The 27,640-nt window shown below is 47.0% G+C and overlaps 2 protein-coding genes across 5 annotated transcripts; one reads left to right on the top strand and one right to left on the bottom strand.

Annotated features, from left to right (window-relative positions):
- On the bottom strand, positions 1–27,640 carry VSIG8 (V-set and immunoglobulin domain containing 8). Of its 4 annotated transcripts, XM_084824625.1 has the most exons (11): positions 27,619–27,640; positions 26,773–26,841; positions 15,378–23,111; positions 8,889–9,084; positions 7,540–7,715; positions 5,873–5,996; positions 5,657–5,779; positions 4,045–4,209; positions 3,364–3,486; positions 3,059–3,194; positions 1–1,572 (listed from the first exon to the last, which is right to left on the bottom strand). In XM_084824625.1, the coding sequence occupies exons 4-11, from the start codon at positions 8,935–8,937 to the stop codon at positions 1,107–1,109; spliced, it is 1,362 nt and encodes a 453-aa protein (XP_084680751.1). In that variant the 5' UTR covers positions 8,938–9,084; positions 15,378–23,111; positions 26,773–26,841; positions 27,619–27,640; the 3' UTR covers positions 1–1,106. The 4 variants fall into 4 exon arrangements, with proteins under 4 accessions (XP_084680751.1, XP_084680748.1, XP_084680749.1 ...); XM_084824622.1 differs by having other exon boundaries at positions 5,657–5,996; XM_084824623.1 differs by having other exon boundaries at positions 5,657–5,993.
- On the top strand, positions 16,324–27,378 carry SLAMF8 (SLAM family member 8). The gene is made up of 5 exons (XM_084824627.1): positions 16,324–16,430; positions 19,395–19,724; positions 22,609–22,917; positions 24,055–24,168; positions 25,687–27,378. The coding sequence occupies exons 1-5, from the start codon at positions 16,394–16,396 to the stop codon at positions 25,734–25,736; spliced, it is 840 nt and encodes a 279-aa protein (XP_084680753.1). The 5' UTR covers positions 16,324–16,393; the 3' UTR covers positions 25,737–27,378.

Below are 27,640 nucleotides of genomic sequence, written 5' to 3'. Positions count from 1 at the left end.
AGAGGTTGAGGAGAACAGGGAAGGAGCATTCACCCCTATCCAGAGCCCTCCTCATATCATCCACCAAGGCAACCAAGGCCGTTTCTGTCCCATGCCCAGTCCTGAAGCCCGACTGAAATGGGTCTAGATAATCAGTTTCTTCCAAGTGTGCCTTCAACTGCACCGCCACCACCCGCTCAATCACCTTGCCCAAAAATGGCAGATTTGAGACTGGGCGAAAGTTGTTCAGAACTTGAGGATCCAAGGAGGGCTTCTTTAAGAGCGGTCTTATCACTGCCTCCTTGAGGGCTGATGGCATCACTCCCTCCTCAAGGGAGGCGTTCACCACCGCCTTGATCCCCTCACCCAGTCTCTCTCTGCAGCCCATAATGAGCCAAGATGGGCAAGGATCAAGTAAGCAGGTGGTCAGCCGGACCGATGAAAGCACCTTGTCCACTTCATCAGGAGGAAGAAGCTGGAACCGATCCCACAAAACCGGTTTGCCACAGGCCGCCTCTTGCTCACTAACTGTATCCACAGTGTGCAGAGTAACACACCTAATCTGATCAATTTTATCTGCAAAGTGCCAAAGTGTCAAACATGTAATTCCACCCTCTGTGGGATTATCATGCTCTGAATAAAACGACAAGGCTTGTATGGGGAAATAATTTACATTCATTGACAGTAAAATACATAAAATCTACATAGCACATCAAACACACATCATGTACAATTGAGTTAAATAGTCAGCAATAGAAACAATGTCGGGGTAAAAAGCCGGCCTGTGGCAAATGCCTCAGTGGCATGGAAATGTCCGGATGGTTTTTCTAAAACCCCATCAGGATTGAATTCGGTGGGCTTCTTTCCGGAGGGAGTACCACGCATGTGGTAACGTGGAAAAGGTACAGCTGGTGAAATTCCTCCAGGGCAGTAACAGGAAAAGGGAGGTGCAGCAGAAGTATAACTTCACTCTTACACCTGAAAAGGTCTCCTGTTAGAGCACCAATGGAGCTGTTAGTTATGTAATGTATTTATTTCCAGTGGGTTCTCTGAAATTCGTTCATGGCTTGCCTTTCATTCGAATTTCCTTCCCGGGAATATGGCAAAACATCAGCAGCTGCAGGAGTTTATACTAAGAGGCCTTCTCTGCTCTTGGCAGGCACCATGACAGGAACACCTCCATATTGCCCCGGATTGCACCGCTTCGCCTGAGTTGCCTCCCGATTGGATGTAGAAAAGCCATTTCCTCCTAAATCGGGGCCACGGGGTGATTGTGGAGAAGATGCCATCGAGGCTCCGGATTTTGTGCAGGCATAGGAAGGCACCGTGGGGGTGTAGTGTACCCTGGCCTTTGTAGTGACCACCGAAGGACAGCTGCCATGACGGGCCTCACTCTCCATGCTGCTGGAACTCATGACGGAGCTCGGATCTGCGTCTTGGGCTGGGGAGATCATCTCGATGCCTTCCTGCTCTTTGGGGGACTCATATTTGCGGCGCTGCATGAAACTGATATTGTGGGGAAGGTAACCCAGGACTGATCTCAGGCTGCTGTTTCTGCTCCCACCTTTGGCCCGTGGGGGAGCCGTGTCAACCCTGCAAGGGGCGGGAGAATAAAGAGAATTTAGTTTCATAGCTTATTCATTTACTATTTTATTGATTTCGATTTAGGCCCCCCTATAACACTGCTTTTCCCAACCTGTTGCCCTCCAAATGTGTTGGACTACAACTCCCAGCATGCCCTAGCCAGCATGGACCTTGGCTGAGACATGCTGGGAATTGCAGTCCAACACCACATGGAGGGCACCAGGTTGGAAACAGTTGCTATGCATGAGCGACTTTTAAAGGCACTTCCCCCATGACCACGTGCAACAGTGCAGCCAAGGCAATCCACTAGTCCTGTGTGTGCACTGTTTATTTATTTAGCGTGGTGCTGTATGTGCAAGTGATGCCATCCGCTCTATTTCCAGTGTCCAGCACATGGGGGGAGGGGTTATTGGCAGGTTTGGGGGAACTCCAATGTTTGCAGAAGTAGGAGAAATTATTAGAGGGGAAAAAACTAAGGGGAGGGAACCCCAAAACTGCCCAATGAGAATGGAGTGTGCTGCACCATGGAATGGTGATGGATGGGGAGGGGGGAAACAGAAAACTGGCGTGGGAGGAGCAATTAGGGATGTCCGCCACTGAGAAACCCAGTTCTTTTTTGATTTGATGAAATACATCTTGATATATGTTCGCGAGCCAAGCCAGGGGCTTTTCCCCAAACTCCGGGAACTTTTTGGGGTACATTTTCCCCCAGAGGTTCCACAAGTTGAATAAACTTTTGAGGAATTTGCACACATTTATGAGCAATTTTCCCAAATCGCAGCCACATTTGTGCAAATTGCTCAGAAATCTGCACAAACTGCTCCGAAATTTGCACAAACTGCAGAACCTATGGGGAAAATGCCCCTAAAATCCACAAACTGGCCCAACCAAGGAAAACCCATCAAACTCCACCCTGCAAATGGATCCCTCCAACATCCCTAGGAGCACTGGAATGGAGTGGCTGGAATCTTAAAGAGCTGCACTTCACGCTGCAACGTTTAGTTGCAGCGTGGCCCTTCGGAACATAGGAAGCTGCCTTCTACCAAGTCAGACCCTGGGTCCATCTAGCCCAGTATTGTCAACACTGACTGGCAGCAGCAGCTGCTCTCCAGGGTTTCAGGAAGGAGTTTTTTCAGCCCTACCTGAAGATGATGCCGGGGACTGAACCTGGGACCTTCGACATGCAAAGCAGGGGCTCCACCACAGAGCCATGGCCTCTCCACTTGTGTGCAGTAGTTGCCACAGGCAGGCATGGGCCATTAGTCTAGCATGCCTATGTGCTCAGGAAGAAACCAACAAGTGCCCAGGTGGACTGGACTAGCTGATGGATGTGAGATTTTACTTGCTACCCAAGAATGAACCCAAAAGTCTCAGGGCCTAAGATCCACTTCCACATTTCGTAGCAGGAACGGACTCAGTGATGGTAGACCCCAGCCCCAGATCTCCCCATCACCATAGCTCCCTCTCTCCCATTTTCCCTTGTTTTTCTAGTCACCTGATTTGATTGGATTGTTCCTTGCAGCGTTTCCTCCTGCAGCAGTAAATGAGCCCCATGATGAGACACACAAGGAGAAGCAGAAACAGCAGAGAGCCGAGAACTGCTCCCACTATGATGCCCACATGGTTTGAACCTGCAGGGTGGGAGAAGACAGGTGCCTTGAGAACTCCGAGCTAACATGCTTACTCAATGGCTTTTGATGGCTGGTGGCTGCTAGCTACCGGGCGGACACATACATTTCCACCTGAGCAAATGGGTGTGGTATTCAGGATTCAGACAAAGCAAAAATGCCACTCTCTTACCCTCAGAAAAGGAGATATCCAGAACGCACCGGGTGGATCCCACTTTGTTGGCCACGCTGCACTGGTAAACACCGGCATGCTCATGTGACAGGTTCTGAATTACCAGGTCACCAGGATTTGGACCTTCAGAGGAGAGAAATGCCAGGCAACAACCATTAAGTTAAATTCTGCTAAACCTGGGTTGTGTTCTTTGAAAACTGCATCGAGATAAACAAGACAAGCTTGGCACGAGATCATTATAAGCTTCACGTTCATCCAAAGTGTTAGTGTTCAGTCATTCTGACTACTTTTCTTTCCTTAGGGCAGAGATATTGAACCTTAGGGCCGAGGGGCAAACCTGGACTGCGTCGGTTCCCAATCTAGATATCAGTGCCCCTTTCCCCACCCCCCTTTTCCTCAACCACCAATTGTTTGGGGCTTTCCTGGCTTCTGTGCAGCTTTTTCCCCACCCGAAAAAGTTGAAATGCCTCTCCTAAGGCTCAGGTACTGGCCTGGCAGTAAGAGCTTTAAGCTACAATATGCTGATATTTGGGGAAGTTTGGTCCCTTTTGCCTTTGGCCACGCCCTGTTCGACCTTGGCCACACCCACCACTGGGATGTGGCCCCCGAGAGCTTCTGAGATCCACCACTGTCAAGCCCACAGCTGGGTAACTTCCCGCTGCATTTGTCACTGTTCCTTACCTTTGATGGTGGTCGGAGGGAGCCAATTCCCAAGGGGGCGATCTGTCACTTTGGCCCACTGGTACATGAAGGGGGTGGTGCCAGAGTGTGAGGTGCAGCGCAAGGCGACCTCACGGCCCAAGGCTACCTTGCCTACGATTGAACACTGGGGGATGGATGGTCTCTCTGATGGAAGGGAGAGAAAATGTCAGTTACTATGGGTGGATCAAGGAGGCGATGAGCTTTTCTAGGTGAGGCTTTTCTTAGGCACTCATCATCCCTCACTCATGGCTTTTTACAAGTGCTTTAGGAAATGTCATCATCATCCATTTTCACTTCTGGTTTTTAAAAGCAATTCCACAGGGTTTTTTGGAGCAAGGGAAAATCCAGTATTATTTGTGAAAGTGAAACCATGTGCTAGTCCCTGCTAGTGTAGTTCCATTAATCCACTATACCACACCGCCACCTAGAGGTTATATAGCAGAAAGTACAGAAAGGCAGGAAAGGAAAATAATCCACGTAGAGCTCCAATCGTAATGCTTTTATTAAAACTCAATGTGTTTTACAAGTTGAACCAAATGCAGTCAGAAGTGAATATCACTGAGTTCAACAGAGCTGACCCCCAGATACGTAGGCATAGGATTGCAGTCATGCTGATCCTAATAAACTGTGTACTATGCTACGAACTGCTGCACTTTTTTTCTTTTTTAAATTATATTTTATTGATAATATCATTTGATACAAGAGAGGAAATACAATTCCAAATTCTATTTGGAATTGTAATCCCATCAATTCATCAGTTGGTGGTATTACAATTAATACCATCAATTCATCACTGTGCTTTCTCAATTCAATACTTCTCTTCCCATTTTTCCAATCAAACTTGTACTATAAACAATTATAACTACTAAACAACTTCCAAGACCTTGTTCCTTGTATTCTCAGAGTCATTCCTTTGTCTCCAATACCGCATGGAGCTAAAGGATTCTTTTTTGTAATTTTTGTAACGTTTTACATAATATGAGATATCATGCATTAATTCTCAATGCCAAATATTACTTTCTCATTCCCTTAGAGATAGTATTTCTTCTTGTTGTTTTTCCAGGGGCTGCTGCTTGAGTGTGTGTGTGTGTGTGTGTGTATAAAAATACATACATACATACATACATACATACACACACACAGTCAGGATGAGCTCCTGCACATCAAAATTTACCACTACACAGGGCTGGCCCAAGACATTTTGCTGCCTGAGGCAAAATCCCCCTTTCATGTACAAAAGCTGGCTGGACTGGCCATTTAATCTTTCTTCGACTCTGGCAACGGGACATCGTCCTCACTACACCTGAAGGGGCCAGGCTAGCTTAGGGGGTTCAAGGCAGGCCCTGTGGCCCACAGCAGTCCCTTCCAGCACCTTGCTGCCACCTCCCAGCATCTGCCGCCTGAAGCAACTGCCTCACTCTGCCTCTTGGCAGGGCCGGCTCTGCCACTATACTACAGCAGTGGCCTGCTGATATAGGAGGGAGCCTCCTGGAATGCCTTCCGTCCAGCTCCTGCCCAAACGTGCCCCTCTGCAGGCAAACAAATTCTCCACCCCTCAGCAATTCACTCCTTTTGCAGTAGCGGGACTCACCTAGCACTGTGACGGTCACCTTGCGGGTGGCCACGGTGGTTTTCTTCACTTTGCACTCATAGGTTGCAGTGTCAGAAATCTGAACATTCTGCAGATTGATGGAGGCATCGTACTGGCTCGGATCTGGGATGGCAAAGGTCACCCGCTGTTGCAGGCCAGAGCAGCAGCTGCTGACTGAGCCCCCGCCCACCATGTTCTGCTGCAAGCCGGGGTTACCAAATCGGCGGACATCCTGGGGCACAGAACCCCCCTTCCGCTGCATGTAGTGGTATCCAGGGTGGATGACTTGCTGGTCGTGGAAGCTAAGAATCTGGTGAGCAGGAACCAGAGAACAACACTGCTGAATCAACAGAGAAAGGTTTTGGATTGGCTTATAAGATCTAGCGTGGGGACATTAGAGCAGGGCTTTCCATGATCTGCTGGAACAGCCCCCTCCTGAGAAGAATTTTGCTAGTCTTCTTAACACCAGGCTATTTCCATTAAGAACATAAGAAGAGCCATGCTGGATCAGACCAAGGCGGTGGTGGCGGGTGACTCCAGTTCCGGAGGGGCTGTGATTCCATTCAGGGTTTTAGTCACCACCAGCCAAAACTCTAACGGCACTATCCAAGGTGCTGAAAGGCACCGCCCAAGGCCAGAAGTTGCTATCCAAGGTGCTGAAAGGCGCTTCACAAGGTGCTGAACGGTGCTATCCAAGGTGCTGAATCCATTTTGGGGGTCGGGTTCAGCACATTGGATAGCACCTTTCAATGCCTGCAATACCGCAGTTAGAGGTTTGGCTGGTGGTAACTAAACCCTGAATGGAATCACAGCCCCTCCAGAAATGGAGTCACCAGTTGCACTGGATCAAGGGTCCACCAAGTCCATTATTCTGTTCACACAGTGGCCAGCAGCTGCCCAGAGGCAACCCACAAGCAGGACAGGAGTGCAACAGCACTCTCCTGCCCATATTCCCTGGAAACTGTTGCACATAGGCAGACTGCCTCTGATACTGGAGGTAGCCATCAGGACTAGCAGCCACTGATAGCCTTCTCCATGAATTTGTCTAACACCTTTTAAAGCCATCCAAATTGGTGGCCATCACCCCCATTTTGTGGTAGCGAATTCCACAGTTTGACTATGTGCTGTGTGAGGGGGTCCTTCATTTTGTCCTGAATCTCCCACCGATCAGCTTCATGGGATCACCCCATTGGGTTCTAGTATTATGAGAAAGGGGAAAAAATGTCTCCCTATCTACTTTCTCCACACCATGCATAAGTCTGAACTCTCTATCATGTCTCTGGTCCCTTGCTAATCCCTGCTTGCTCTGTCCAAAAAAGAAGAATTGCATCATCCAAAAAGAAGATGCTGATTTGCATAACGGTTGCATATGCAAATTATAGCTATAGGTGCAGGATTAGAAATAATTACTATACTTTGAATTACATTTTGTGATGGGAGGGGAGCATTAAACCTTCTGGTATTCATAGATAGAAATTCAACCTGCATCAAAGTGTTGCAGCATGAAGTGCTTCTGTTCAGAATTCCAGCCACTCTGTTCCATTCTCACTCTCTACTCCCAGTTTCCAGCTTTCCCCAACAGTCAGCCAGCATACCGTGACCACTGAACATGTTCAGTCATCATTGGGCTTGGTTTGGGGCTTCCCTGCCAACCCTGGGGTGGGCGGTAGTGGATCTCCTTAAGATTTCTTGTACTTCTACAAACCTTGGGCTTCCCCCAGGCCTGCTGATGCCTCCCTCTTGTTTGTGTGTGTGGTGCCATTTTGGTTACAAAAGGATTGGCATGCACAACCTGAGCATCGTAAATAGAGGGATTCAGTCCACCCATCTGACAATGTTTTGAAACCAAAGCTAGCAATACTGGCCAAGGTATATGTACTCACCACATTATCTAGGTTTGTGGGGTCAGAATTCATCTGTGTCCATTCGATGTCTAGGCCGTTTGGACCATTGTCTTCTGGTTCCAACTCAAAGGGGCAACCCAGCTTGACTGAATCACCCTTGGCCAGGTAGATCACCTCCCGACCCTTAGCATTGATTTTCACAGCAGGCAAAAGAGCTGGTGAGTGAAACAAAGAGAGAGTCTTAGGGCACCATAAGGACTAATAGATTTATTGTGCCAAAAACTTTGAGGTTTTCATGAACCAGCATGATGCATATTTACACAACCCAGGTATATATTTATATCCATATAAAGGGGTGGTGGTAGAATGTAAACATTTGTGGGCAAAAGGTCCAGTCTCTGAGAATTCTACTCAAAACTCAAATGCCTACTGGCCATGCTGGGGCTGATGGGAGTTGTAGTCCAACTCCTCTGGAGGGCACCAGGCTGGACAAGGGTGGTATATGAAATAAGCACACTGGGCCTTCACAACAGCAGCAACTGGCAAAACGACACATGTTTTCCTAGCATTGCTATGCTAATTTAACATCTCTGAGGGGAGAGGAAACTCTAGTCTTGATTGAGTCTGAAGTGCATAGAATCCAAACTACATAGCAAATCACAGATCATGGAGATGGATTCTGCCTGAGCTTTCTCCGTAATATGCTACATTTTTAGGTGTGGGGGTTTGTTTTTTCACAAGGAAGCATCCAGATTGTTGACACATACCCTGCAGTCCAGAGTAATAACAAAATAATAATAATAATAATAATAATAATAATTCTTATACACCTTTCTAAAAAAAAAAAAGACTCAAGGTGACCTACAATAGAACTAAGACATAGAAAATTCAAAACAGCTACAAATGTCCATTAAAATTACTACATGAAGAGGCAATTGTCACTTTCAAGCAAGAAAACATCACATCTGTTCATGTGTCCCCAGCAAGATAACTGAAATGGAGCGGGGGTTGGGGGGGATTTCACAAAAATACCCCTCCCCCCAATTTAGCTCAGCCTTAATTCAGCCACCCTTCCAGCTTCTGATATTTCACCATGCATGCCTCACAGACATTCAAACCTATATTTGTAGCAATAAGGGCTAGAAACTTGGTTGCTGTTGTTTTTCAAGCTATGCTGAGTTGCAGAACCATGAAGAATTCCTCCAACACCACCACCCGAGGCAGAAACAAAAATGTGTGCGTGTGTTTGGTCGGCAGCAACAGTGCCATCAAACCATCTCCACCCTTCTTTAAAATATATACAAGTACATATTTGTATACAAGTACATATCAGATTTACAAATATATATTTATATTCATCCTTACACATCCCACAAAGAGAGCCTTACCTGGTGTTAGACACAAAAGGAAGAGCTGCAAGCCCCACGTCCCAGCCATGATTCCAAGGTGTCTTTGCAGCTGTACACGGCGATGTTTCCACGAGGGCTAGGTAGGTCCCAGGTGAGGTGAGCTTTGCGTAGCATCCCTGGGGAGCTGATGGCTTTTAATCTGCCAGGCCTGGCACCTCCCTCCCGCTGCAGATGCCTTTGGGGTGAATGGAGAGGCAAACGAGCAACTCCCAAAAGGTGAATTGGCACAGCCTCCACCCGGTTTCCCTTCCAGTCACATCCTTACTCAGCAGTCAAGTGACACTTCTGCATCCTTTCACCTCTGCAGTGCCAGTCACAGCCGTTTTCAAATCAGGACAATTGTGGCTCTGGGGCTGTTCTCACTCCGTTTGAACCCTCTGAAGGTTGGCCATTGAGGCTCACATTCAGACATGACCTTTGGGGGGATAATGGGACCCTTCTGTTTTGCAAATTCGCTACGCACTCATCCTCTTTTTACTCTTCCCGAAATCCCGAAGACACTTCACCCAGCCGTCAAACTCTCCTCAAAATGTCACGGTAGGCAAAATCCAACGGCAACGTACAACCATGTGGACCACGCTATATAAAATGCCCCCACTATTTTCACAATACACATTTCTCCCGGTGAAATGTCCAGAAAAAGGAACAACTACATTTACCTGAAATTTTGCTCCAGGAAATTTTTAATGCTGGAAGATGTACATTATTTATTTATTTAAATACATAATTTATTACTTTATTACTTTATTTATTTATTTATTTATTTTATTACATTTCTATATCGCCCCATAGCCGAATTCTTTGGCCAGCTGGTGTGGTGTGAATAGGGAGGGGGGAAATCAGTTGATTTCGATTTCTTTTGCATTCATTTTTTTTTTTAAGCTCAAGTTCTTTTTGTCCCGAATATGAAGAGCTCTGTGAAATTTGGTGAATGCTTATCAAAAACAAACTGAAGCGAAACTCTCACCCCTCTCCACCAACCGAATTCAACAGGAACACCTCTTTCTAGCATGGAGAGGACCCTGATATACCCACCTGCTGTAGACCTGTTAATGAGGAGGCGCATGTCAGGGAAAAAAGGGGGCACCCCTATTTCAGCACCAACATCACTGAATACCCAGGGATCCAGACCGAGACTTTGAAGAACGCATTGCTCAGTTTTGATTTCTCCTACATTTGAATTTTTAAAAAAATCTCCAGTTCTTTTTGACCCAAATATGGAGCCCTTTGCGAAATGGGATGAATTCTGACCAAAACAAAACTGAAACAAAATTCTCACCGGTCCCTAGGTGTGATGGCATCTGGTGCGCCAGCGGTGGGGTAGTGATAAATTTTGAGATGCAAACACTTCTCGTGACTGTCCCCCATAGCCACAGCCCCAAGGAGAGTCCAAAAACCTAGGCAGCTGCACTGATCCATATCAACCAACCAGTTCTAGCCGTTTTTGTCTCCGGCAGGAGCAAGTCTTTTCTAAAGTGAGTGGGTCCTAGCTGCCCGTTCAAGACCCAGCCACTGCAAAACATTTAGCATTGCAACAGGGAAGAATAGATTGTTGCTGGGAAAAATCCATTTCTCCCCAGCTACTGTGAGGCTTGCAGCTCAGCTCAGAGGGAACAGGGACTTCCAAGGGAGCTGGCAGATGAAATCAGCATCCCTGCTAATAGCGAAGTGGTGGCACTCCACCCCTGTGAGCCCTGGCTCCACGACACCCCTGTACCCCAGTGGACACAACAACCCCAGTCTTGCAATAGCCCCTGGTCACCCCGATTCGCCATTGCAGCTTTCAGAAGGGGACCCGCCACAGTGCTTCTCGGCTTGCTGGCTGTCCCAGACCTGGCCCCATTTCCATGGGGAGAGGGTGCGGCTTCCTCCTTTCGAAGGGCTCTTTGGTGGGCAGCCAGAATGCCCCCATGCCAATATCGTTAAAGCCAGGCCTCGTTCATGTTTACTTCCAGCCATGCTGTGGAGCCATCAGGAGTAGCCCACGAAGCATGCTCGGCCCACTTCGGGCTGCTTTGGGGAGGGGTCCCCCAACTTAGGGATGGGGGTTCCCTAAAGATTGTTTTATACTTCCGCACAGTTTCCCTGAGCCTGCAGAGACCTCCCTCCTGTGCAGGGGTGGTGCTATTTTGGGTATGTATGCAACCGCACTCAGCGGCTAAGCATTGGAAATAGAGGGAATTATGAAACCCCTGCGTTCCACGGACATTCGATTTTGTGCATCAGACTAGGAAAGGGGCAGGGGAGCAAGGTTTAAATCTCGAATGGGCATGGACAGACGTCAGGCTTGCAGGACCAATTTTTTAAATTATTATTGGCACCTAGAGTTGCACCAACAAAAGGAGGTTAGAGTGTTGGACTGGAACTGAGGAGACCCGGGTTCTAGTCCCCACTCGGCCATGGAAGCTCACTGGGTGACTTTGGGCCAGTCATTGACTATCAGCCTAATCTACCTCACAGGGTTGTTATGAGGATAAAATGGAGAGGAGGAACATGTATGTTGCCTTGAGCTCCTTGGAGGAAAAGATGAGATATAAATGAAACAAACAAAATGGTGGCTTGAGGGCAGACCCAATTCCCTATGGTGTATCTTCATATTCCCTGGGATTATTTGAACAGCCTGATTTTTTTATAAGCTTTTTTGTTGCTGCTATTGTTAAACAATTGGAGGTCAGAAACTCTTGCTGATCAACTGCAAATAATCCAGCAGTCTACCAGAAATACTACCTTTTGCCCACCGTAGAGCCAATCACTCTCTTTTGGTCTTAGCTACCTCACAGGGTTGTTGTGAACATAAAACAGGTAGTGGGTGGAAAGAACCACATATATCACTTTGAATCCCTTGGAGGACGGCGGGGATATAATAAATATCCATGAATAATAATAAAGCAATGTAGTTTCAAAGACTCTGAGGCCAATTGTATGAGCTGCCCAGCCTGGCCCAGAGAGGATGTGACTCTCCTTTAGTGTCAAGGAACAGGCCGGAAACACATGTTAGAGTCAGCTGTACACCTGGAGATGACTTCACTCACTTGTAATAAGTGAGCCAGGGAGACTCCCTCAAAGTTTCATTTTGGGTTGGGATACTAGGGAAAAGGAAACGCTTCCCACCAAAGTGCCATTTCCATGTCTGTTTTGCACCTGCACACGTGTGCAACACTTTGGGCATATCTGTACTACAGCCATAAAACTGGCTGAAACTCCCTGGGGAATGCTGGGAAATGTAGTTCTTTGAGAGGGGCTAGGGAGCATTAACAAAAACTTCTCTGCTATCCACCGAAATGACGGTTCGCAAGTTTCTTTGAGAGAAGCCGTGACAGCTAAACAGCTATAAAAAAGACCCCACCTCAACAAACGGTATTTACATTTTACAGCATTGATCAATCCCTTGTCTTTTTATCATTGTCGCTATTGTTGTTTTGGCTGTCTACCCAGTTCCCCCGAGATCGTCTGAAAAGTTTTAGATGATCTCTAAATCATTTGCAGCGCCTCCCAGATTGATGTCGTTCAGCCTCAGATGACATTACCCGGTAAACGATGTACTCACAGGTAGGATGACCGTAAAGTGTGCATTTTTAGAGATGCGATTATTATGGTGTGTGACTCAGTATAAGGCAGCACTTTGTTTCCACAATGCTGGTGTCATCGAGTAAAAACCATGTGAGGGGGAGACCCAAGATCTCTCTGAACCTTTTCGAAACTGAAAACCAGTGTGTCTGGGTAAATTAGACATAGACAATGGCCCTAGAGGAAGGGAGCCTTTTTAACCATTCGCGGCTTTTCCCACTTGAACTCGCCTCCCCAAAATTTCCCGTTAGCCAACCTGGGGGGAAAAACAGAGGTACTTCTATTGAGGGCCAGCGTGGTGTAATGGTTAGAGTGCTGGACTGGGCCTCGGAAGATCTGGGTTCTAGTCCCCGCTTGGCCATGAAGCTCACTGAGTGGCTTTGGGCCAGTCACGGACTCTCAGCCTGATCTACTTCGCAGGGTTGTTGTGAGTATAAAAGGGGGAGGAGGATCACATGTGCCACCTTGGGTTCCTTGCAAGAAGAAAAAATGGTGGGATATAAATGTGATAAATAAAGAATGAAGAATCATTCCATCTCTCATTCGGCTTTGCTGCAAGCACATGCGTGTGGTTTGGGGTAGATGGATTTAAATCAGGAAACTGGTGTGAGGGGGAGAGTTAACACCCCTCCCCTGGTGCTGCTGCCCTGATCCAATTCAGCCCCAGGACCTGCTTTTAAATTAGGACGTTGTTGTTTTAAACACAAGAGATCCAGTCATGGATATCTCACATTATGTCTGCCCTGGATGTGACATACTGCAACATTCCTCCCAATTGCATTTTTTATTATTTATTTATTTATTTATTTATTTATTATTATTTATTACATTTATTAATCGCCCATCTGGCCGGTCACCCAGCCACTCTGGGCGGTGTACAGCATACAATAAAACAGTTTAAAACAATACAATTCTACAGTAAAAACATTTTCTAAAATACCCTAACCCACCCCAAATGCCTGCCTGAACAACAACGTTTTTAATGCACAGTGGAAGCTCATTAAAGAGGGGGCATGGCGGAGTTCCCTAGGGAGGGAGTTCCACAGAGTGGGGGCCACCACAGAAAAGGCCCTCTCCCTCGTCCCCACCAGTCTAGCTGTCCTGGCTGATGGGACAGAGAGAAGGCCATCCGAGGCTGATCTTGTTAAGCAGCCTGTCTGGTGTTGCTGGAGGCGCTCCTTAAGATAGGCTGGGCCAGAACCATATAGGGTTTTAAAGGTCAAAACCAACACCTTGAATTTGGCCCAGAAAACAACTGGTAACCAGTGCAACTCCTTCAGCACTGGAGTGATGTGATCTTGCCGGCGGCTGCCTTTAATCAGGCGAGCCGCCGCGTTCTGTACCAGCTGCAGCTTCCGAACTGTCTTCAAGGGTAACCCCACGTAGAGCGCATTACAGTAGTGTAAACGAGAGGAGACCAGGGCATGTACTACCGAAGGGGGCAGATGGTCGGGAAGGAAGGGACGCAGCTGCCATATCAGATGGAGTTGATACAGCGCTGTCCGGCTCACAGCTGACACCTGAGCCTCCATGGACAGCTGGGAGTCCAAAATGACCCCCAGGCTGCGGACCTGGTCTTTCAAGGGTAGCCGTGCCCCATTCAACACCAGGTCAACATCCCCCAGCCTCCTCTTGTCTCCCACCAAAAGTACCTCGGTCTTGTCAGGGTTCAGTTTTATTATATTTTTAAGGGGTGATTTCTCAATAGCAGCTGTGGGAAAATACCGTTCTCTTTGGTTGTTCATCTGGAAGCACAGGCAGCTGAACATACTGACGTTGCAGGGGCTATGATTAGAGGAAGCTGCCGATACGCTGCTTTGGGGAGCTGTGCTGCAACCCGGCTTTGCCCCAGGACTCTGAAGCCTGCTCCTGGCCCATGAACTGTTTTACTTAAGAACATCGGAACATCAGAAGAGCCCTGCTGGATCAGACCAGGGTCCATCTAGTCCAGCATTCTGTTCGCACAGTGGCCGACCAGCTGCCACAGGAAACCCTCAAGCAGGGCATGAGCACAACAGCACCCTCCTGCCCATGTTCCCCAGCACTGGTGTACACAGCCATCCTGCCTCTGATCCTGGAGGTCGCATGTAGCCATCAGGACTAGTAGCCATTGGTAGCCTTCTCCTCCAGAAATTTGTCCACCCCCCTTTTAAAGCCATCCAAGTTGGTGGCTGTCACAACATCTTGTGGAAGTGAATTCCACAGTTTAACTCTGTGCTGTGTGAAGAAGCCCTTCCTTTTATCTGTCCTTAATCTTCCACCAATCATAGGATGACCCCATTGGGTTCTAGTATTAGGAGAGAAAGAGGAAAAGGTCTCCCTGTCCACATTCTCCACACGATGCATAATTTGGTACACCTCCATCATGTCTCCCCTTACCCTCCTTTTTTTCCATGCTAAACAATCCCAGCTGTTGTAATTCTCCCTCACAGGGGAGTTGCTCCAGCTCCTTGATCATTTTAGTGCCCTTTTCTGCACTTTTTCCAACTCTACAATATCTTCTGCTTATGAGAGTTTTGCCACGTGTTAAGAGAAAAAAACAGTGAGTTTTCTCCTCAGCCCCAAGAATCAATCTTTGCCCTCCAAAATGCAAAACAGGTAAGGAAGCTTCACCCCCTCTTTTTTTGTCCCAAATTCCCCCCCCCCACTCCAAATCAGCTGTAAGTTCTCATTGGAGAAACCTTGGCCCATCTTCAGCAGGACCTGCTTTTGGAGGTGAAGCAAACAGATTGTCCTTAAGAAGTCTGGTCTTTTCGAGCCACCCTTAGGGTAGCCACTTACAAACGGCCCAAAAAAGAGGACCGTGACTTGCATAAAATGTACATGTGCTAATTTATATGCATAGAAGCAAATTTAGTCATAATTGTATTATAATATAAATAGAAATACAGTACATCTCACCCTGGTGTGGCAAAACTGAGCCCAGGTGACTTTTGCCTTCCTGCTCTGTCTGCTGTCCAGGTGCAAACTGGTGATGGGCAACAGTTCTTACAGTTCTTTATCTTTAAACTGGACTTGGACACGACAACACTTCAAAGAGAGGATTGTCCTCTGTAAAAGAGAACACATGACCACCCTAGATCATGACTGTGGGCCACCCTCCCCTTGCGCATTGCTCGGCACCCTCTTCAGACACTCATGAAAACTAATTTACTATTTAGGCAGGCTTTGAATGAAACGTATGACCCTTTCACTTTCATTCCTGGTTAAGGAACAATGGTTACTAGTCCTCATGGCTGTATGCTCCCTCCAGTATCAGAGGCAGTGTGCCTATGTGCACCAGTTGCTGGGGAACCTGGGTGGGAGGGTGCTGTTGCACTCATGCCCTGGTTGTGGGTTTCCCGTGGGCAGCTGTTTGGCCGCTGTGTGTGAACAGAATGCTAGACTGGATGGACCCTTGGTCTGATCCATCATGGCTCGTCTGATGTCCTTATCTTCTTAAGTGCCTTTTTAAGCTGGTTGTTCATGGCTCATTTGGTTTTGCCACTCTTTTTACTGTCGTTTCAGTTCTTGCTGTTTTCCTGGGTTAAGTTTTGGGGGCAGGATATCAGTATTTTACTTCAATGACGGTTGTGCGACTACCTGGCCGAAGGGCCTCGATTCCCCAGATCCTCTCCACCCCATCCTTAAAGTATTCATGTGACAGAAGAAGAAGAAGAAGAAGAAGAAAAGATTCTCCATCAGAATGCTAGATCAGCAGGGATGTTTGTGGTCTGGGCTTCTTTTGCAAAGCTATCCTTCACTTCTGCTTTCCATGTAGACTCCGATGACCACTTGGGATTCCCCACTCCTTCTACCCCCCCAATGGAGTGATAAAAAGGGGATTTCCTGTGGGAAAACTGGAGCCTCATCCACAAGAACTTTCTCCTGTTCTGGTTTCATTTCTTTCCCCTGCCGTGTTCCAAAGCAGTGCTGCGATGTGTTGGATCCTGCTAGCATTGATGTTGTACGCAGGTAAGAGGGTTTGCCTTCTTAAAAAATACACCTCCCTTCTTCTCCCAGTTACTTGGGGTTGGGGGGCAAGTGACGGGAGAAAGCTTAGTGGTAGAACTGTGCACTGTTAGTGACTTTGCCTGCAGAGGGTCCCAGTTCAATCCCTGAACTGATGACCAGCCGCGGGTTCGAAACACAGCACACAAGAATTTGCAAATGCGAGCAGTTTTGCTGTACTTGATGACACAATCAGAATTCATCTTAAATTAATCATAATTCATTTGAAGTGAATCACAATTCATCTTCATGTGTGTCAGAATTCATCTTAAACAAGAAACACACGTTCCAAAACTTACTTGCATTTATTAGTGAAAAATGTATGCTGTTGTTTGAACATATCTGATTCAGCATTATGAAATACATATTTATTTACTTCATTTATTGATTGATTGATTATTTACTTCTTCAGTCCAATGCATTCCTACAGCCATTCAGAACGACAACTGAATATGATGGCCATTCCGAAGGAGAGGCCATCACTAGGGTTCAGCACCTGGAATGGCTTCATTAGAGTTCTGACTGGTTCTGACTGAAACCCAGAGTGGCTTCACAGCCCCACTGAAATTGGAGCAACCAGCCTCCATTGGATGATGGAATATTGCTGCAAGTTCTAAACTGACTGACTTCTTAAGGAGCTGTGATGAAACACATATGGATTGATTTGATTTACTGGAGCGGGGTGGGGCAGGGGAGAGATGGATTTTATTCCTTGCATTTTGGAACAATACATTTCCAGATTTGGCATGCCCGTCTTTCTCCCTTTCATTACTGTAGGACAAGGGTCCCCAAACTTTTTGGGTGGGTGGGCACATTTGGATTTTTCTAGATTGTCATGGGCATGCTCACAAAAAGGCTGATGTTAAATTTATATATGGGATCAGACGTTGGTCTGCAAAGGAAGGAATTAGAGAGCTATTTACTGTTAGTGGCAAGATGGTTGATAGCCAAACACTGGAAAGATTGTAGAGGGTTTCATATTGAAAGCCGGTACCAGAGAGTTTGGCAAATTGCTCTCCTAGAGAGTTTGACACAAAACTTAAGATAGCTCAAGGGCAATTGAAGACAGATAAGTTTGAAGGGGTATGGATGAAATGTATTGAATTTGTAAATTCAGTAGAACACAGGCGTATGCCTCCGTTGGCATATATAGCGCTCTGGAGAGCGTAGATCGAAGGGAACATGACTACCTTCTCAACATGTCTGAAATGAGACTTGATGTGTCAGTGGTGACCTAGGAATTAAGAACTGTGAGCAAGGAATTGTGGAGTATAAAAGCAATTGATTAATTAATATTTAAATACTAGGTAGAAATTGAAATGTCATATATTGAATGAAGATTTTAATTTCATTTATTATATTTCTATACCGCCCCATAGCCAAAGCTCTCTGGGCAGTTCACAAAATTTAAAAACCATTAAAATACATTATAGAAAATATAGAAAACCATTCACATAATGACATAAAACAAATAACACACACAACAACAACATATATCTAAAACAATTTAAAGCAGTCAGCCAGAGACAATCAAGAGACTCATTATAGGCTGCCAAATGCCTGAGAGAAGAGGGCAATTTTAAATTGGTGCCGAAAAGATGACAATGTTGGTGCCAGGTGAGCCTCATCAGGGAGATTATTCCATAAATGGGGAGCCACCACCAAAAAGGCACTCTTTTGTTTGTTTGACTAACATAACATTATGTCACCAGAATTAAAAATTAATTTTAAAAATTTCCCTCAAAATGGCTGCCACGGGGGCATGGCCAGCCACCAAACACTCATTTCCCAGAAGGCAAACTGGTGAAATTAAAGGAAACTCACTTGCCCAAGAACCTAAGGACGTAGCAAAGGTGGGCTGTGACTGCCAAAACACAAAACCACCCCTTTGAGCCCAAATAAAGATGGTGCCGGAGGGCAGCCCTTCACTTTGCAGCATACCAGCCCCCCCAGTTAAAAAATACAATTAAAAATATATTGAGAAACAAAATAGCCATCAGGAAAGGCAGGGAGCCTGGCGGATGTGAAGAGAGGTGGCTGTTGGACAAACTTGTGTCCACAGTTGGAGACTCCAGTTGAAGGGTCATGTTAAGATTATATTCTTATAAATTATCGTGTTTAAAAGAATTTAAGATGTTGTTTGAGACTGGTCATACTTCTCTTTTGTTGTTGTTCGAAAGTGCTTCCTGTTCTTCTTTGTGATTTGTTTTGGTTGTCAGTTCTCCATTTCTGAATCACAACTGGCTATTTTATTTTTGCTATTTAATTTTTAAAGATTTTTTTAAAAGAATTATACACACACACACTTGTTCAATAGGATGAGCATCTAATGGCCAAGTCCAATTTTACTTGCTTTCCGGAGAGGACCAGTACTTTTAGTGGAAGATCTGATCATGTGATGCTTCCCCATTGTGTCTTTTTCAGAAAGAGCAATATTGCGGGGACAAATACAGAGAAAGAGAGGCAAGAGTCAGACAAAATTGGGAGGTGCAGCCTTGGGACAGGGACAGAGGTCTGTACAAGATGATCTCTGCGATCAGTTCCCTGTTTTGAGTGGCCTGTTTGCTTCCTCCAAATTCTGCTTCTGATCATTCCCTCTATCTCCAACGTTCACGTTGCGAGTGCTGTTGCTTACGTAGGTGAAATAGCACCATCCATGAACAAGAGTGGGGTGTTGCCCGGCTAGGAGGAAACTGCCAGGGTTTGTCGAATTACGAATAATATTTAGGAAAAACAGCCCAAGGGGGGCACGGAACCGCAAGAATCACCCAATGAGGACTGGAATGCTGACTAATGTTGCAAGGGGGAACAGAAAACTGGTGGGGGGAGGAGATGAGAAATAGGATATCCCTCCCTGTGGACCTGGAACAAGGGATTGCAGTGTCCTAGATACCTTGTCAATAACGCACTCTGCACATTCCCTTCTAGCTCTGTTGTCATCGATGGCCTACACTCCAGTGCAGGTGTCAGGAATTGTGGGAGATTCTGTGTTTCTGAAGGCGGATATCCCTCCTGGCTTCCATGTCAGGGAAACCTACTGGAAGTCCCTGACCCCTTTGAAAGAACGGATGGCCACCTCCTTCAAGGGAACCCAGGAGACCCGGTATCGATCCCGTTTCTATGGAAGGTGTCGACTTCATAGTAACCTCACCTTGGAGATCAGCCCCGTGGGCATGGGAGACGCTGGGACCTTCTCGGTGCTGCTGGTGAATGTAACAGGAGAGATGGAGGAACAGGTCTTTCAGCTGGCGGTCTACGGTATGGTCAGCCGGAGGAAAAGGGATGTGGCTGGTCAGTTATTTCCCAGTCTCCGATTTTTAACAAGGGGCCCTTCTTTACAACCCCCATTTATAAGCTGTGGTTTATATAGCTAGAGTAGCACATCTCTGGCCTGCATCCTGGATCTGGCCTCCCCATCTGGCCCTCTGATGTCCCTCCCCTTCCCTGAAGCTCCACCCCGTGAAGAAGGCAGGGGGAGAGGTATGCCTGCTTCAAGGCGCCCGGATCACCTGGAGCTGGTGAGCTGCTGAGCTATCAGCTCCTTCTTTGCCACTGTTCAGCTGTTCCCAATCGGCTGAGCAGCAGCAGTGGGGAGATCATAAGGAGGGGAGGTCAGGCTTGATTTCCACACAAGGAGTCTACACAGACAGAAAAGGCTCAGACTTTTCCCTCAACACGTGGAGGGCAATGAGGAAGGTGACGGAGGAGGGTGAAGCTAGCGTGCTCCCTCTCACCCCTCACATGCTCATTGTTCAGAGAACTAGAATGGATGAAAAAAAGTGAGAGAGGAAGGAAGGAAGGAAGGAAGGAAGGAAGGAAGGAAGGAAGGAAGGGCAAGAGAAAGATAAGGGACAAGAGAGAGAAGGGGAGAGAATGTGAGAGAAAGAGAAAGGGAAGGGTGGAGAGAGAAGGGAAGAGAGAGTGGAAGAGAGAAAGGGCAAGAGAAAGAGAGATAGAGAAAGAGAAAAGAGAGAGAAGGAGAGAGAATGTAAGAAGGAGGGGAGAGAATGTAAGAAGGAGGGGAGAAAGAGAAGGAGAGACAGAGGTGGAGAAAGATGGCGACATAGAGTGAAAGATAGAGAGAAGGGGCAAGACAGAGGAGAGAAAGTGTGTGTGTGTGTGTGTGTGTGTAGAGAGAGAGAGAGAGAGAGAAGGGAAGTTAGAGCGAAATGAAGAGAGAGAAGGGGCAAGAGAAGGGGAGGTAAAAAGAAGGGGTAGAGAGTGAGAAAAAGAGAGAACAAAGGGATAAGAGATAGGTGAGTCAAAAGAGAGAAGGGGAGATAGTGTGTGTGTGTGTGTGTGTATGTGTGTGTGTGCGCAGTGTGGTGAGAGAGAAAGAACAGGGGACAAGGAGAGGGAAAGCGAAAGATAGACAGACATGAGAGGGGAGAGAGAAGGGGAGGGAGCGAATGTTGTTTTAGCCACACCTACTTTTTGGTTTTGGCCATGCTCACCGCTGGCATGCAGCCCTCAGAAGATAACATGGGAATGAATCCAGCCTGTGGGCTGAAAAAAATACCCCACCCCTGCTATATATGCCTGTTTATAACAGCAAAAAATGCCCCACCCCTGCTATATATGAAAAAAAGTGAGAAAGGATGGAAGGAAGGAAGGAAGGAAGGAAGGAAGGAAGGAAGGAAGGGCAAGAGAAAGATAAGGGACAAGAGAGAGAAGGGGAGAGAATGTGAGAGAAAGAGAAAGGGAAGGGTGGAGAGAGAAGGGTGGAGAGAGAAGAGAGAGTGGAAGAGAGAAAGGGCAAGAGAAAGAGAGCTAGAGAAAGAGAAAAGAGAGAGAAGGGGAGAGAATGTAAGAAGGAGGGGGAGAGAGAGAGAGAGAGAGAGAGAGAGGTGGAGAAAGATGGGGACATAGAGTGAAAGATAGAGAGAAGGGGCAAGACAGAGGAGAGAAAGTGTGTGTGTGTGTGTGTAGAGAGAGAGAGAGAGAGAGAAGGGAAGTTAGAGCGAAACGAAGAGAGAGAAGGGGCGAGAGAAGGGGAGGTAAGAAGAAGGGGTAGAGAGTGAGAAAAAGAGAGAACAAAGGGATAAGAGATAGGTTAGTCAAAAGAGAGAAGGGGAGATAGTGTGTGTGTGTGTGTGTGTGTGTGTGCGCAGTGTGGTGAGAGAGAAAGAACAGGGGACAGGGAGAGGGAAAGCGAAAGATAGATAGACAGACATGAGAGGGGAGAGAGAAGGGGAGGGAGCGAATGTTGTTTTAGCCACACCTACTTTTTGGTTTTGGCCATGCTCACCGCTGGCATGCAGCCCTCAGAAGATAACATGGGAATGAATCCAGCCCGTGGGCTGAAAAAAATGCCCCACCCCTGCTATATATGCCTGTTTATAACAGCATTTTCACACCAGTTGCAAATGTGTGCAGCTGTCCTGACCCCACCCCCGCAGCCCAGGAATCTTGGGAAGCAAAGTTCTGAGAAAGAGCTGGAAATGTCAACACCCTCATTAAACAGGAGCTCCCAAGGTTCGTTGTGGGACAATCCGTTCCAAACAAGTTTACATCTGTCTCGTTGATGTGCTTGCTTGCGATCAGATCCAGCATGTGCAAAACACTGCCTGGCATTTTCTCAGCTTTGCTTTCTTTAGAATGTAAACTTCTAGTCCTCATGGCGGCAGGGGTACATTCGAAAGCAGAGAAGGTGGTGCTAGTAGACAGCTCCAGGGCTGAGTTTGCATACTGCAGTGTCACCTCTCCCTCCTGCATGACCTCCTGTCATTTCCACCTGCTGTGTTGGTGACATTTCCTGAAATGGGGTTTACCTCAGGCCTGCAGACCAAATCGGGCCCTTGTGTGGACCAATTCTGGCCTCCGGGGTTTCCCAGATGGGCCCAGCTCTTTCCTCTGGATCCACCCGACCACTGAACATTTGGTGGTTTCTTGGCTTTCCTCCATACAACACAGACGATTCTAAAGGCAGTAGGAATATGTCAGCATTTTTTGCTAATTTGACCCCGCCCCTTTTGCCCTAGGCCCCGCCCATCACTGGAATGCGGCCCCCGAGAGCTTCTCTGAAATGGAATTCAGCTCACGGGCTGAACAAGGTTCTGCACCTTTGGTGTAGGGAGTGGGATATGATATGCTGCCCTGATCTTCTGGCTTTTTTTCCTGACTTTTCTACTAACACTTCCAGACGTGGTTTCCACACCAGCCATCCGGGTGTTCACAGAAGAGAGAAGTCCAAATGCCTCCACTGGGTCCTGCGTATTGTTCCTGACCTGTACGATAGCTGGCGGCTCCAATGTCACCTACAGCTGGACGAGGCCAGAGAACAAGGCTCTCGCCAGGGAGGAACATGCAGTCTTCGAGAACGGCCAAGTGCTGTGGGTTAAACTGGACCTCCTGGAAGAACAGCAGGAGAGCTACACCTGTACGGCAGCCAATGCAGTCAGCAAAGAATCAGCCACCGTCAAAGTCCAGGAACACTGCTGGAGACGATCAGGTGTGTGATTATCAGGGAGAAATCAGGGGACACGCTGAACTAAGGAGGGGGCAAAGAGATTTGAGGGTGCAGGTAAGATGGCGGATGAAGTTCAAAGGCCTAGTCTTGGAGAGATTCAAGATGAAATTGTTTTGAATAGGAAATATTGAATTCCTCAAGCATCTCCGTTAGAAACTACCAATTGCCTCAAGAGTCTGTAATAAAATATTGGTAAATATTACTATTTATTATTACATTTATATCCTGCCTTTTTTCCTCTTGCAAGGAACCCAAAGCAACTTGCATAATTCTCTTCCTCTCCATTTTTATCCTCACAACAACCCTGTAAGGCAGGTCAGGCTGAGAGTCAGTGACTGGCCCAAACTCACCCAGTGAGCTTCCAACACTCTCACCACTACACCACATTGGCTCTCGTTATGTGCAAACCCTGCACTAGGGTTTAACTATGGGTCGTTAACCACAAACTTTGGGTTGTTAACCTCTGTGGGCCCCAGCACTTGCCTGATCATGCCAGGTCCTGGTACCAGGCTTGCTGACAAGTAAATCTTTGCTAAATAACCCACTGTGATGAAAAGGGCTGAAAGGTGACATAAAATAGGATAATGACATGGGGAAGTCAGTATGCTGGGTTATCCAGATGAGTGTCCTGAACTCCACAGTAATTCTCAGTAATTCTTTGGAGGGGGCCAGCCCCACCCACGCTAACTGGAGACTACACATCACATGGAAACCCTAGAGGAATTCTGTAACTTGGAACCACTTCAGAGACTTCCCCTTCAGCCACGAGGTTCCTCTCCACTTCCTGTCTCTTGGGGGGAACTTTCTGTTCACTTTTTTAAAAAAAAACACATCCATATGAGTGCACACTTGAAAACGTTTTGAAATCACTGCACGTTAGCTGGTCTTGTTCTTGTTTTTCCTTCTGTGCATGGAAGAAGAGTGCCTCTGCGCATGTGCAAAGCTCCCTTCTTACCATTGATTGAGAAGGTGCAGCTTTCCAATTGAGGGGCAAGGTTTCTTGTGTGGTTATAAAGTGCCTGATGGCACTGTACATGGTAAAAGAGGGCACCTAGCCACCCTAGAACTTCTAGAGTCCAAAACAGACACCACTAATTGGGCTTGTTCTGCATTCTCCAGGTGGCAAAGACTCTGCGTACGATTACAGAGACATCCTCCTCATAATCGTCCCCCTCGCTTCAATCCTCCTCTCAGCAGGAACCATTTTGATCATACACTGTAAGCAACACTCTGGTAAGCGCCTTTGCCCTTGTTCTGGGGAGAAGTGAATGGCTGTCGTTGCATCCTCCAACCTTAGGAATTGCTAAGATGTCTGGGGTTCTGGAGATCAAAGTCCATTTGCCCCTTCACTTAGATAAGTCAGGTACGGGAGGCATATTTCTTTAAAACTGATCTTGCTTTGGTAGTCTGGTTTGGCAACAGTTACCCATGCCCTGGTTGCATCCTGTTTAGACTACCGCAATGCACTCCACATGGGGCTACCCCTTGAAGGGTGTCCTGTCAGGGTTGTATCTGAGCCCATAGAGTCCCAAAGCAGCTCTAATTCTGAGGAGGAGAGACAATTCATGGGGGAAGATCTCTCTCAGACTTCAGAGGTGCAGCTGGTGGGGGAGCCCCCCGCCCTCACATCCCTAGGAGCGACAGTGAACCAGGCATGGAAAGGGAGGGACAACCTGAACTTTTAGACACAAGGCACAGGCGCAGGCACAAGTGAGAGACCGCAGGGACCGAGCTTTGGCGCTCAGCCCAATTGGCTCAATGTCAACAGCTGCGCCCAGAAGCATCACGGGAGAGGGGGAGATCTTCCCCTCCCACCTCTTAAGTTCAGAGATTTGCCGTGTTTTTCCCAAACGGAGATCAACTGACATCCTAACCCTTAGAAACCGCTAGATGGCTGTTCCTTTGTAGTTCCTCTGAGTCTCAAGCAATTAGCATCTGTATGCCTCATTAGGATAAATGGAATTACAGCCTTGGAAAGCAGCCCTTTTGTCTGAGTGTTGATTTTGGCTATTGGAGAATTCAGTAGGCACCAGGGGCATTCCTGACATGTCCGCACTGACGCAAAGTGCACAACGGCTAAGCTGCTAAGCTGTACAAGTTATCAGGACCATGTTATACCCGTCCTGAAAGACCTGCATTGGTTGCCAATTGCTTTCCGGGCTCAGTTCAAGGCATTCATTTTAACCTTTAAAGCCCGAAACGGCTTAAGACCTGGCTAGTGAAGGAACTGCCTCTCTCGTTATGAACTTGCCCTGTTACTAAGATCTGTGGGAGCAGCCCTTTTGAGGGCACCACGACCTGCAAAAGCCTGTCTGTCAGCTATGCACAAAAGCGCTTCCTCCTGTGTCGCTCCCAAACTATGGAAAACGCTTCCTCAAGAACTACAATTGGCCCCCAGTCAGCTTTTGCAAAGGGTGTGAAGACACTTCTTTTCAATTTAGCCTTTTATACTATATAGCTATATACTATTCAACGTTTTCCTGTTTTTAATGCTCTTATTTTTATGATGTTAAGGTTTCATTGTTTTAAATTGTTGCACGCTGCCTTGATGGCTTTTGAGCAGATAAGGTGATATATAAGTGCTAATAATTAATCGTTGTCTAACAAGCCTGCTATGATGGGAAAACGTCTCCCTCCCAGCACTATTTGCCAAATTCTACCCCACCAGCCTTAGATGGTATACCCTCTAGAAATTCCCAGTGTTTGGCAATTTCTGTATCCCCCCCCCCTTTTTGTTTTTTCTTTGCACAGGGAGAAAAACATCCTATACCATTCCTGAAAATGAGGCCATTCCTGCTTAGCCGGTTCTTTCATCAGACCGAAAGAGAGAAATAGAGACAGAGAGGGCTTCCCCGCTGACTGGTTTTCCTATTTTTGCTGTAGCTGCAGGAGAAAAGGAAACTGTATGGACTTGGTTTTGTGGGAGCTCCTCCCTTTTCCCCCCACTGGCGGAGCTTTTAGGAATCTTACGGACTGCATTTGCCCTGGTCGGGGGGTACTGGTTAGGAGTCAAAATGGAGCCATCTCAGTTTGGAACGGGGTTGCCTTTTTTCTAATCTTAAAAATACGATGTTTGGTCAGCCCTGGAGGCTCACCAGACAGGAGGCCTGTGCAAGTACCTGTGGGTTCCCAGTTCTAGTCCACTGAACCACTAGAACCAGCTAGTGGTGCAGCTCGGGGTGGAACTTGGAGCTGAAATCTAGGGCCCCCCAAGCCCTCCCTCGAAAATGGCCATCCAAAGCTCAGCAGGTGATGGGGCAATAGCAAACAGGTCCTAAATTGGCACCAGGGCTGACGCTAAGGATGTCAGAGCTGTAGCTGCAGGAGAAAAGGAAACTGTATGGACTTGGTTTTGTGGGAGCTCCTCCCTTTTCCCCCCACTGGCAGAGCTTTTCTATGTGTTTCAAATGTGTTTCTATGAATCCAGCTTTAGATTCTGCTGCAGACTGGCTTTTTCCAAGCCACACAGAGTCCGCAGACTTATGGACCAGTTTTTAAGGGGGGCGACGTGCACATTCATGCTAATGCAAGTGCTAACGCGAATTAGTGCAAGGAGAACAAAATTCTGGTTAAAAATCCGATTCCGTCAGTGAGCGGACAACAGAACAAAAGATGCTTGACAATCCAGGAAACACAGACAGAATGGATTTAGCTAACGTCCGTACATCCCTAGCTGACACTGCTCGCTGCCGTGTCCATCTTTCTGATTTTAAAACATTTTAAAGTTACGGGGGCAGCTGACTGGGCACATACATGGTTACAGATGCTAGTTTTATTCACAAATCGTAGATTTTCACATTTTAGCCAATTGGGGTGTGGGGTGGGGGAAGTGCTCACCTTTGGAAGATGTGTTCAGATACAGAACGGTGCATATTTCCTGTTCAAACGAACCGAGAAACAGAGCGCCTGTGAAAACAGGAGCAAGTTGAACCAAGCTTCCAAGTGCAGTTTGGAAAATTTCAGCAATCTCAAACATCCTTGTTTCTTCCATTCCTACTGGCTATTAACCACAGTCATTTAGGTTTAGGGTTGCCAACTGACTGGAAATTAAACCAAGCCTGCTCTTGTGCTATTGGAGTAGCTTGGTATGTGGGAATGAGAAGGGGATGCTTTTCACAGCATGGAATGGAACATTATGACTTCCAGTGTCTGCGCATCAAACTGATATTAAAGGCACAGCCACAGTGGCCAACATTAAAGTCCGCAACCCTTATGATTCCTCCTCACAATTGTTTGAGAGGGGTGTGTGTGTGTGTGTGTGAAGGAAACGGTTTTGCCATCTGAATGTGAAGGAGTTAGGAATTTGGGGGTTTAGCAACTCAGTGACAAGAAGCAGCCTTGTGGGGAAGGCAGGGGCATTCTGTTTGCTTTTGGGGGAACTGATGCCACTTCAAATTCCAGTGCTCCTTTGACTACTCAGCTTGTAAGGTGGCCACTGGTGGACTGCCCAAAAAGAGGACATGCATCACTGAAACAGAGGACATGCATCACTGAAACATGCATCACAAAGAGGACATGCATCACTGAAACAGAGGGCAAAAGAGGATTCTGATTTGCATTACATTTGCACATGCTAATTTCTATGTACAGATGCAAATTTAGAAATGATGTAAATAGATTTAAATACTTTAAATAGAAATCCAGTGCCTTTCACCATAGTGGGGGTGACTGTGACCAGGCTACCTTTTCCCCTTGCTCAGTTGTC

This window comes from Heloderma suspectum, chromosome 17 (assembly GCF_057233095.1).
Source record: "Heloderma suspectum isolate Gila_16-S chromosome 17, 16-S_ref, whole genome shotgun sequence".
NCBI lineage: Eukaryota > Metazoa > Chordata > Lepidosauria > Squamata > Helodermatidae > Heloderma > Heloderma suspectum.
The sequence above is the reverse complement of the archived record's forward strand: the minus strand, read 5'-3'. Positions and strand labels throughout refer to the sequence as shown.